Source organism: Mizuhopecten yessoensis, unplaced genomic scaffold (assembly GCF_002113885.1).
Source record: "Mizuhopecten yessoensis strain PY_sf001 unplaced genomic scaffold, ASM211388v2 scaffold10991, whole genome shotgun sequence".
In the NCBI taxonomy this organism is placed as follows: domain Eukaryota; kingdom Metazoa; phylum Mollusca; class Bivalvia; order Pectinida; family Pectinidae; genus Mizuhopecten; species Mizuhopecten yessoensis.
In genome coordinates, this window is record NW_018408824.1 from 605483 (window position 1) to 618098 (window position 12616).

At 35.5% G+C, this 12616-nt stretch overlaps 1 protein-coding gene across 1 annotated transcript in view; it reads right to left on the reverse strand.

Annotated features, from left to right (window-relative positions):
• Window positions 1-2310, reverse strand: part of LOC110464473 (neuronal acetylcholine receptor subunit alpha-10-like) — a 90145-nt gene extending 87835 nt beyond the window's left edge. Inside the window, exon 1 of the mRNA XM_021519710.1 lies at window positions 2108-2310. Within this exon, the coding sequence (XP_021375385.1) occupies window positions 2108-2177 (70 nt within the window). The 5' untranslated portion in view covers window positions 2178-2310. The remainder of the gene's footprint in view (window positions 1-2107) is intronic.
• Window positions 2311-12616: the final 10306 nt, after the last annotated feature.

Consider the following 12616-nt stretch of genomic DNA (forward strand, 5'->3'; position numbering starts at 1 on the left):
CAAAGTTACACACAGCATAACTATAACATTGAATACTATAGACGTCAAAGTTACAAACAGCATAACTATTACAGTGTATACTATAGAGGTCAAAGTTACACACAGAATAACTATTACAGTGTATACTATAGACGTCAAAGGTACACACAGCATAACTATTACAGTGTATACTATAGCCGTCAAAGTTACAAACAGCATAACTATTACAGTGTATACTATAGAGGTCAAAGTTACACACAGAATAACTATTACAGTGTATACTATAGACGTCAAAGTTACACATCATAACTATTACAGTGTATACTATAGACGTCAAAGTTACACACATCATAACTATTACAGTGTATACTATAGACATCAAAGTTACACACAGCATAACTATTACAGTGTATACTATAGAGGTCAAAGTTACACACAGAATAACTATTACAGTGTATACTATAGACGTCAAAGTTACCCACAGCATAACTATAACATTGTATACTATAGACGTCAAAGTTACAAACAGCATAACTGTTTGTTTGTTTGTGCATGTGTTTTTTCTTTTAATCATTTGTATATACAATATTCAATCATCTTAAGTACATTTCAATTGCATTACTATGTTTTCATAATTAACATATTGTTTTCAATTACATGATCGGCAATAGGAATGAAAGATAGCAGATATAATTTTGTCACGTTTTATAAAATACATTGTGTGCCTACAACGACGGAAATGTAACGGTGTCAAAAACTACATAGGAATTAGAAGAATTGCTTCGATGCCAAATTTAAATGCCGTCACGCTTAGCAACACAGCTGCTATTATTTGATAATACTTGTTAAAATATCGTTTTTATCAACCAAATGATAGAGTCCAACAGTTCACTAAAAGAAAAATAATAAAAGCTTGCAGACTGATGAGCACCCTCTCTCATCTTTCGCAAAGTCAAACCTTACTTATTCGAGTTTTTTAGTGAATATACGAATTTTCCAGATCATCGGTGTTCTGGCCGTTTCGAAATTTTACAAAAACACGCTTATATAAAATTGTGTACGGGTAAGTTTAACGTAGACTTTACCATAACCTAACGCTGCTTCGCCGAGTACGTGTGGGTTAAAAACAAAGATACTGACATATCTGTATGGTGATACCTGTATAATTCAACAAAGTATGTTGGAACACATGAAAATAACTACTCACGTGACTATATGTAAATACATTTTATAAGTGTAATATACCAAAACACACGATTATCTGTAAAATTAAAAGAAAAATAATAAGTCACGTGCCAATGAGATACAATACGTGAAAGCGAACACGTCACGTGGCTATATGTAATTTTCAGAGAAAAAATAATTTGCCACATACCTGTGTGTCATGATATGCCTAAAGGTCACGTGACTATTTGTAACCGTAAGTAAATAGCTACTTTTCAAGTGACTCTAGTGATAATTATATATATAAACTAACTAGTCATGTAACAATATTTAAAAATACGCGGCAAGTTACTAGTCTCGTGACAATGTGTAAAAATGACTGAAATAACTAGTCACGTGACTACATATGTTAATACATGTTAAATATCTATTCTCTTGACGATTTCTTATAATCTCCGATACACTTATTTTATACTACGTGAAAACTTAATCTCCGAGAGACTTTATGTTATAATACTGTACGTGTGAACTAAATCTCCGAGATACTTTAAGTTATAATACTGTACGTGTGAACTAAATCTCCGAGATACTTTAAGTTAAAATAAAGTAGGTGTAAACTGATAACATGTAGTTGATTATGTATAATAATTCGTGTAAGCTACGTATTATTATTCACGTAACTAAACGTTGGGCTCTCGTGTCATATTGAAGTAGACGTAATTTTAAACTTTAAATCATAAATATGACAGAACTAGTTTATTTCTGCAAGTGAATATTTACAAACGAACGGGAACAACATGAAACTCCACGTGTGCTTGTGTTTCAATGACTTGCCTGTGTCATTTTCGTCTGAATTACATTTATAATACAAATACAACCATACCAAACATATAAAATAACTGAAATAAATAATGTATACCCGAATAACATGAACCTGTGTGAGGTAGGTAATGACAGTACTTACCTATGGATCTGAGGATGACCCACACGTAAGCAACACTTTTCAGTAACGCTGGCCGGCTCCGATGATCCATGACCTGGTGTCCAAGCGACAAGACCAGTGAGGCGCGTCATTAGGCCTCCTCACCCCGACAAACAATGGCGGACTGCTCGGACTAGAAACATGACCCAGTCGTAATTGGATTTCCTCACTGTACAAACACAACCAGCCCCTCCTTTCACAGCAGATAGTTATCTGTGAAAATATATATTGTGCACGTTATTTATGAATAGGTCTGCTTGTGCAATTATTTATCGGTAGTTGTGTAGATGGGATTTATTCTGAAGCGGTGAAATTGGACAAATACACGCTGACATTTAGTGTTTAATATATAGGATTTATTTCATCAATTTAATAGAACGTAGATAATATATCGTCTCACACCTAATCATATATATACGTTTACAGAAAATCGTTCATATGAAAAATATGTTCCAGATTAAAACAGATTGTTCTGCAGCAATAGCTTCATTCGTTTTTTCAGTCTGGTGAATTGAAAATTAGTTTTTCACCTAACGAAACAGGATTGCGTTTACTAATGAAACAGAATAGAAATATAGCGAACTGTACGACTAGTCAGCGCCTTCCCACGCTTACAATACGTGTCGCTATTGATCACTCCGTGGTGTGCCAGAGGGAGCAAACCAATACTGACTAACGAATTTTGTACGAAAGGCGACGCCATGCAATTCCAAGTCCCCGCTGGGACCATCGTGTGTCGTTCTTATTGTGTTTTCTTCCAGGGTGAATTTAAAAATTCCTTATAAGTGAGGAAAAGCGATTTTTGGAAAATTGGTTGCTGTAAATGCATAAAATTTGTCAAAGATAAATTGAAACTCTGTTTCGTGAAAAAGATTTTATCGTTACAATTGGGAGCTGGAGAGAGTTCCCTTCAGAGAGTATGTAACTGTCCTTACTGGCACTTCAGATAAGTGTCACTGTGTCTTAGTCTTGTTACTTAATAAAGGCAGGATAGTTTTCTCAGAATGATTATAAAGTTGAACTGAAACTTAATGGCCCTTTGCTGGAACCTCTTTACCCCACATCGAAATAAAGCTTTAAAGCCTGAAATGTGCGGTAATATTGAGAAGATGAGAAACTCTTTAACGAAATCAACTATTCTCACATATTATATAACAATATTTCCTATTCACATATGTAACAAGTAATACTATATTTTATTTATTACTTGCCACTATTCTACATCTAAATAACCATTTCTGTTTTGTTAGGGTTTAATGTAAATTTAATCGAAATTTGGGCGTTCTGATGTAGCTTTCCTATGGTCAATACAGTATCTGGTGTTCTCAGACCTTTTTCTCTTTTGTTTTTAAATTTATTCATATCTTTATGGAGATAACTGGGGTATAAACTTATTTCGATATGTATTTTTTGTTCGCATGACATTTTTTTTTTAATTTGGTTGACGGTTTTATATTTAACACCTTCACAATGTTAACACTATTTCGTCATAAACGAAGCAGCCATAATTTCGCTTCAGTCAGAGACCAAACCCTAACCTACTTCCTAACAAAAGCAATTCAATAGCGAATATTTCGTGTTTCGAAAGGAATACACATTATATTAACCACGTGGACTGTACGTAATCCCCCACGATGATATCGTGCTTTCAAACACGAAGTGAAAACTAAGTCTACTGTTACATTTTAACAGGACGAATATGTATAAAAAGAATAGGGTGTAAAATCACAAAATACATGTAAAATAGAACATAATAAATAAAATTATAAAACAATAGTTCGGCCACCCTCCAATATCTGTAATAAGAAAAGGACTAAAACTGAACCCCGCTGTTTAATCTGACGACCAAAGAAATATCATGGGGTTTTTTTCAAGAAAGAAAGGGCATAGGCGTAAGTGAGCAGGTGTCCCAGATTGATCACAGACATGCTGGTCTCGTCGACAAGTGGGAAATATGATAATAACAGGTGATCAGGTGCTAACAGAAGTTTGGCACAAGGAACACATCAAACACCCACATCTGTGTAAGCCATTAACAGTTGAAAGCAGACGGAAATAAATCGTTTTTATTAAAGCCCAGAGCATGCACTCTTTCTCAGGATTTAAAGTGCCATCAATCTGGTTCAATATGCTTGTGATAAACCAGTTATAAGTACATGAAGCATACACATGTAAGCACACGTCTCAACTTAGTTGAGATATTATACAAAGAAATTTGTCAAAATATGAGTACAATATGTTGGGGCTCTTTAGGATTCATATTAAAATTGTATTTAACATGTGAGTACATATGAACACGTGTGCATTTAAATTCGAATATTTTGTTATACTTTGATTGATATGTAAATTTAAGAAACGTATTGCATAAACATTTTAATAAGTTATGTTTAACGTGCTTCCTGATTAATGGACCAGGACATATTCGACTAAAATTGTGACACACGTCGACCTATCGTATTTATAATAAAGCTGACACGTCTATACCTAGTTTTATATTTACACTGGTTCACATATAACATTTTGGCACATCCATGAGGATGGTTTCTATTCTTTATTAAATTATTCTTTAAAGGGGTCTTAAATAAGCTTTGATATAAACATGTACGTGGAATGGCACCTCTCTGGACCCAGTCCTGAAAAATCCTTGAAACTTACGTTAATATTCAATGAAAATAGAAATTAGGTTACCAGATAGCTTTCCTATCAGAACAAAGGGAGTGTGCCTGTGAAGTTTGATTTGGATTGATTCCACTTTGTTTTTGTATAGCCTTTCAGAGTAGAAAATCGATTTTATTATCATGGATATTTATATTTTCTAAAATACGTGATACACAATATGTAATACATTTAACAGAACTCAATTTGGTATTTTAAAATGCACCATACATGTTTCTCCAAAAAAAAATGTTTTTGTCCATGTTTATGTTAAGGACAGTTGTTATAACGGGTTAACAGCCTTGCCTGTTTTGCAATCTGATGACTTGATGTGGTTAAATTATAAATAAGTAGGCATACAAGTGTAGTTAGGTATTTCAGTCAAAGGACAAAATATACCACAGCGTCAACACTCAATGACAAAATATACCACGACGTCAACGCAAGGGTCAAATATACCACAGCGTCAACACTCAATGAAAAAACGGACCACAGGGTCAACGCAAGGGCCAAATATACCACAGCGTCAACACTCAATGACAAAATGGACCACGGCGTCAACGCAAGGGCCAAATATACCACAGCGTCAACACTCAATGACAAAATGTACCACGACGTCCACGCAAGGGTCAAATAAACCAAAGCCTCAACACTCAATGACAAAATGTACCACGGCGTCAACGCAAGGGCCAACTATACCCAAGCGTCAACACTCAATGACAAAATGTACCACGACGTCAACGCAATGGCCAAATATACCACAGCGTCAACACTCAATGACAAAATGGACCACGACGTCCACGCAAGGGCCAAATATACCACAGTGTCAACACTCAATGACAAAATGGACCACGACGTCCAAGCAAGGGTCAAATATTCCACAGTGTCAACACTCAATGACAAAATGTACCACGACGTCCACGCAAGGGCCAAATATACCACAGTGTCAACATTCAATGACAAAATGGACCACGATGTCCACGCAAGGGTCAAATATTCCACAGCGTCAACACTCAATGACAAAATGGACCACGATGTCCACGCAAGGGTCAAATAAACCACAGTCTCAACACTCAATGACAAAATGTACCACGGCGTCAACGCAAGAGCCAAATATACCACAGCGTCAGCACTCAATGACAAAATGTACCACGACGTCCACGCAAGGGTCAAATATACTACAACGTCAGCACTCAATGACAAAATGTACCGCGGCGTCAACGCAAGGGCCAAATATACCACAGCGTCAGCACTCAATGACAAAATGTACCACGGCGTCAACGCAAGAGCAAAATATACCACAGCGTCAGCACTCAATGACAAAATGTACCACGGCGTCCACGCAAGGGTCAAATATACCACAGTGTCAACACTCAATGTCAAAATGTACCACGGCGTCCATACTATAGGACAATATTTGTCATAGCATTAACACAAAGGACCAAACTATATCCTATATTTAACATTAATAATACACAAGGACAACCTGATCCACAGATTTGATTACCAGAAATACTAGCTCTTAAAACCCGACAAACAGGTCGATGAGAAAGTAGAACAACCGCGGATACATCAAAATAAAACAATGACGTCACGAAACTAAAACAAGGACGAAATCAGTTACATAACACAGTCAGCGTATCCGCCGTCACAAGTGGTACCGGTAAGTTATGTCCCGTCCTATCTACAAACCAACGATCTAAACCTCAGTGTATACAAGTGGTACCGGTAAGTTATGTCCCGTACTATCTACAAACCAACGATCTAAAACTCAGTGTATAGGGTTTTAGTTACAGTGTGCGATTTTTTGAAATGACGACCGTTAACTTAAAGTTCATCATCGCATACTGAATCTTCTTCGGTAGAAAACCTTGGCTGCCCCAGTTCTCCGCCGATATGACGAATAACCAAAATAGTCCGAAGCTTAAAATAGGTTCTGGATCAGAAAATAAGTCCGACCTGTAAATCTCATAAATTGGTGGATAGATATGTGAAAACATAAAGAGAAAATGTAGATAAATCTTTATTTAGCTATGCGTGAATTAGCAAAAGACATCACCAGGAGGGACGATCTGATCAATTTACTGTTATAGTAAATAGGACATAACGATTGATAGAAGACTGATCAGAATAGTCTCCAGGAATCAGGTATGGGTTGAGGTTTTTCTGGCGACTAGCCGTGGTCAGTAGGTTAATTGTAAGCCATATTGTGGTCATCGGATCACATTTCAATAATACGTAAAGACATAATACCGCACGTCCTTTAAAGCAGGGAATCTGTTGAATATGTATAGAGCCTTTACGCGCCAGTAGCTTTCTGGAGGGTTCGTAGATCGTACAAAAGCTACATTGCATACAGATGGCCACGATGTCTATGCTTTGTATGGTTTATGTTAGTATCCGTAACTGTCCCGATTCCGATGTGGTCAGCGGACAGAATTTAACTAGGGATTGGTTAGCTGAAACTCCACAGGCACTTCCTTGATAACAGATACCGTATTTACATAGAATAGATAGTCTCGACGTGCAGTGTTTTGTAAGAAAACAAACATAGTACGTGCTTATAATTAATAATTGCCAGTCAAGCCTTTCAGACAATAGGTAGGCTCGTAGTATGAAACTTAGTTCTAGTTCTTTTAAATGTTCTAAACTGTAAAATAAGATCCAAAGCAAGGCTTCGTTTTTAATTCCGCCATTTACACATACCACACACACGTGACGCATCTGTAGAATTTGGTAATATATACTGTATGTCAACACAATAAGATCAGTGTCTTGGTTTGTTTGGTTCAATTGTGTTTTACGTCTTTTTAACAGCTCTGGTCAATTAAGGACATGGCAGGTTGTGGTGGTGGAGATCAGTGTCAATTTGACGCTTTGCTTAAAGCGAGATCATCATAAGAGGCAAATATGTGAAGTCGGGTCGTAAATTCCATTACAGTTATTCCTGGGGCAGAATAACCTATAGTCACACAATTTCGACCTTTCACTCTTTACACACTGTCTGCCCTCAAAATAGGCATGCAAATCAGTTCTGGGAGCCAAGGGAGCTACAAAAGGCGCTGCACCAGGTCCAGAAATATGGGACCTCAAGTGGAATGAAATAATGAAGATGAAGATTTAGATATTCTGAGTAAGCAAACAAGAATAACATTTCTATTACACCACTTGTGTAGAGATGATAGGTTTATGGTCTTCAACAGCTTTACTTTAGACATTTAAATTTCCTTGGAATTGCTTCTATCATCAACCTACATCTCAGGTTCATATTGGATCTGTCGGACACACATGTATTACATATTGTGATGTAAATTGGTCTGTAACGGGCAGCGTATCGTGAATTCTGGTATTCGTGATGTTAAGAATTATACCAAACCTAATGTGACATTCCAATACGGAGATAAAAAAAGAAGCAACCGAGAGCTGAATCAAGAGGGCTTATTGAAGGTGAATCCGTTTCACAAGAATGAAATAAAATAATTCAAACCCTGAGGTTCCCTTTCATAACCTTGAAGCAATGAGTTATTGAAGCAATGAGTTCATTTAATTTTTAATTGATGGTACAAAATAAAAAATGATAACAAGGCAATCGGTACTGTGTTAGTCCTCGAAACGATCTTATTAAATCGACTAGAACACTCGGTGACACTATTCCATTGTAATGTGTCACCAAAAACAAAACCATTGTTTTAATACCAGGGACAATGCTTGATCACAGAAGCCCAATCATTCCTAAGTATTAAACATCACATAATAATGGCGATAATGGTTTAAAAACAAAAACTTAACGCAAGAGTGCTTTTTTGCAATCGTATCAGTTACCGTATTTGATTGGTGTAAATACTGTTACTTTCGATTTATAAATTAACAATCTCATTAATATAACATCTACGATTTGTAGGCCTCTATCAGATTGTGCAAAAATACTCGACTTGCTCAACAATTTCCCGGAGTAAGGTCTCACATTTACATCTTATCAGTTCAGTCTCAAAAGTTATAGGCATTTGACCAATACAACGTTCCTTAACCACTACTACTATGTGTTATCACTTACACACTCGACACCGAAATTGCTGTTTCATATATATATTAACAATGTTGTAAACGATATTCAATCAATAATAAAAATATTTGCTGACGATACTACCCTTAACTTAACTGTTAAAAATCGTCTTACATGTGCAATACTCTTAAACAATGATCTTGAAAAAATCAATATATGGTCCAAACAATGGCTTGTAAACTTTAATCCCCAAAACAATGAATGCATAACTATAAGCAGAAAAAGTAATATCCCTGATCAACCCTCCCTTTATATGAATAATGTTCAAATATAATCTATTTCTTTGCATAAACACATGGGTGTTCATTTCGCAGCGGATGGAAGTTGGACCGAACAGATTTTCTATACATTAAATAAAGCTTCAGCTAAACTAAACATGATACGAAAATTGAAATTTACTGTTGATCGACTCTCGCTACAAACTATGTATATCGCCTTTGTGCGACCAGTCTTAGAATATGGAGACCTTATATGGGATAATACTTCAGTTGATTTTAAGAAACAACTAGATCAAATTAATAAAAAAGCAGCCAGAATTGTATCTGGGGCTACTGAATTGACCAGTATAAATAAACTCTTAATTGAAGTAGATGGAGTACACTAACTGAAAGACGCCAAAAGCATAAACTTATGCAAGTTTATAAAATGGTACACAATGTAACTCCTGAATATCTATCCATCCTTATCCCACCGCAAATAGCAGATACCCATAGGCATAGCACTCGACAATCAAATAATCTTTCATCTCTCCGTTGCAAAACTAGTTACTATATTTCATCCTTTTTACCCTCCACTATATCATCTTGGAATAATATGCCAGGTGAAATTAGAACAAATCCCTCTTTATCACACTTCAAGAAATACCTCGAAAAAGATGCACGACCGTCCCCTCCTTCTTACTACTATTCTGGAAAAGGAATTGCTCAAATATACCAAACCAGACCAAGACTATCATGCAGCACTCTAAATGACCTCTTATTTAAAAGACAACTTGTAGAAAGTCCACTATGTACATGCGGGGAAATAGAGGATAATACCCATTACTTACTAGTATGCCTGAACTATAATTTATACGGCAAACTTACTTATTATCACTACCCCACAACACCACAACTAATTTGTTATTTTAAATATAAATTTACCGGAAGCAGTTAATCTTATTAGTTTTACATATGTACAGAATTATATCATGCAAAGCAAGCGTTTTGACTGAAAATATATGATAATCAACGTTTATGTAATTATCTTAATTTATTTTCTATGTAACAGATGTGTTAACAGTGTGAGTGAGCGCAATGGGCATGAAACCCATATTATGAAAAAAAAATCTCATTCTGTTTTTGTTTAGGCGTACATCACTCCGAGGCGTCATTTCCTACTTGAGTATCACTGCTATTCACATTGTTTTTGTGTTAAGGCGTACATCACTCCGAGGCGTCATTTCCTACTTGAGTATCACTGCTATTCACATTGTGTTTGTGTTTAGGCGTACATCACTCCGAGGCGTCATTTCCTACTTGAGTATCACTGCTATTCACATTCATCGAAAATTGTTACATTGTGTACATATCCCCTTTATATTTCTGCAATTTTTTTCAACGAAATTATTTTATGTATATGCATTAGAACTTAATTATTTCAATATGATTAAATGATTACTATATCTGCTGTCAGTATCGTATATCTAACCTAACGAAACGGACATTGAATAAGTACTTAGTACTTGTTTCCGAATCGTTGTTGATTATATATTGAAAATATAATGTATTGTATATTTCCAGAAATAAATACAGTTTAAACTAAGACAACGTACCTTAACCACAACTACTATTTGTTATCACTTACCAATTGACACTGGAATTGATTTACAATGCAAGTCATACTATAATTCAAACGACTCACTTCACTTCACATGAGACGACACGTGTGGAAATTGTTAATTATTGCCCAAAAAAATGCATCGTAAATGATTGTACTGTTTGACTGTATCGTAAATGATTGTACTGTTTGAATATATCGTAAATGATTGTACTGTTTATTGTATCGTAAATGATTGTACTGTTTGAATGTATCGTAAATGATTGTACTGTTTGACTGTATCGTAAATGATTGTACTGTTTGACTGTATCGTAAATGATTGTACTGTTTGAATGTATCGTAAATGATTGTACTGTTTGACTGTATCGTAAATGATTGTACTGTTTGACTGTATCGTAAATGATTGTACTGTTTGACTGTATCGTAAATGATTGTACTGTTTGACTGTATCGTAAATGATTGTACTGTTTGACTGTATCGTAAATGATTGTACTGTTTGACTGTATCGTAAATGATTGTACTGTTTGACTGTATCGTAAATGATTGTACTGTTTGACTGTATCGTAAATGATTGTACTGTTTGACTGTATCGTAAATGATTGTACTGTTTGACTGTATCGTAAATGATTGTACTGTTTGACTGTATCGTAAATGATTGTACTGTTTGACTGTATCGTAAATGATTGTACTGTTTGACTGTATCGTAAATGATTGTACTGTTTGACTGTATCGTAAATGATTGTACTGTTTGACTGTATCGTAAATGATTGTACTGTTTGAATGTATCGTAAATGATTGTACTGTTTGACTGCATCGTAAATGTGTGTACTGTTTGAATGTATCGTAAATGATTGTACTGTTTGACTGTATCGTAAATGATTGAATTGTTTGACTGTATCGTAAATGAGTGTACTGTTTGAATGTATCGTAAATGATTGTCCTGTTTGACTGCATCGTAAATGTGTGTACTGTTTGAATGTATCGTAAATGATTGTCCTGTTTGACTGCATCGTAAATGTGTGTACTGTTTGAATGTATCGTAAATGATTGTCCTGTTTGACTGCATCGTAAATGTGTGTACTGTTTGACTGTCTCGTAAATGATTTTACTGTTTGACTGTATCGTAAATGTGTGTCCTGTTTGACTCTATCGTAAATGATTGTACTGTTTGACTGTATCGTAATTTAGTGTACTGGTTGACTGTATCGTAAATGATTGTACTCTTTGACTGTATCGTAAATGATTGAATTGTTTGACTGTATCGTAAATGAGTGTACTGTTTGACTGTATCGTAATTGAGTGTGCTGTTTGACTGTATCGTAAATGAGTGTACTGTTTGACTGTATCGTAATTTAGTGTACTGGTTGACTGTATCGTAAATGATTTTACTGTTTGACTGTATCGTAAATGTGTGTCCTGTTTGACTCTATCGTAAATGATTGTACTGTTTATTGTATCGTAAATGATTGTACTGTTTGACTATATCGTAAATGATTGTACTGTTTGACTGTATCGTAAATGATTGTACCGACATGACATTAGTCACTGTACCGTGACGATCAGCTGTAAATCATTAAACGTTTTGCCATTAGTCATTTCCACTAGTCTAGTTAACATAATCTTAGTAACCCGGATAGTCCGCCTAACATCATATTAGTAACCCGGATAGTCCGCTTAACATCATCTTAGTAACCCGGATAGTCCGTTTAACATTATCTTAGTAACCCGGATAGTCCGTTTAACATTATCTTAGTAACCCGGATAGACCGTTTAACATTATCTTAGTAACCCGGATAGTCCGTTTAACATTATCTTAGTAACCCGGATAGTCCGTTTAACATTATCTTAGTAACCCGGATAGTCCGCTTAATAACCCAGAAAGTTTATAATAATTATGATAATAATAATTCGAGGTTCTTATATACCGCTTTATCACAATCTAGTTCGTAGGTCGT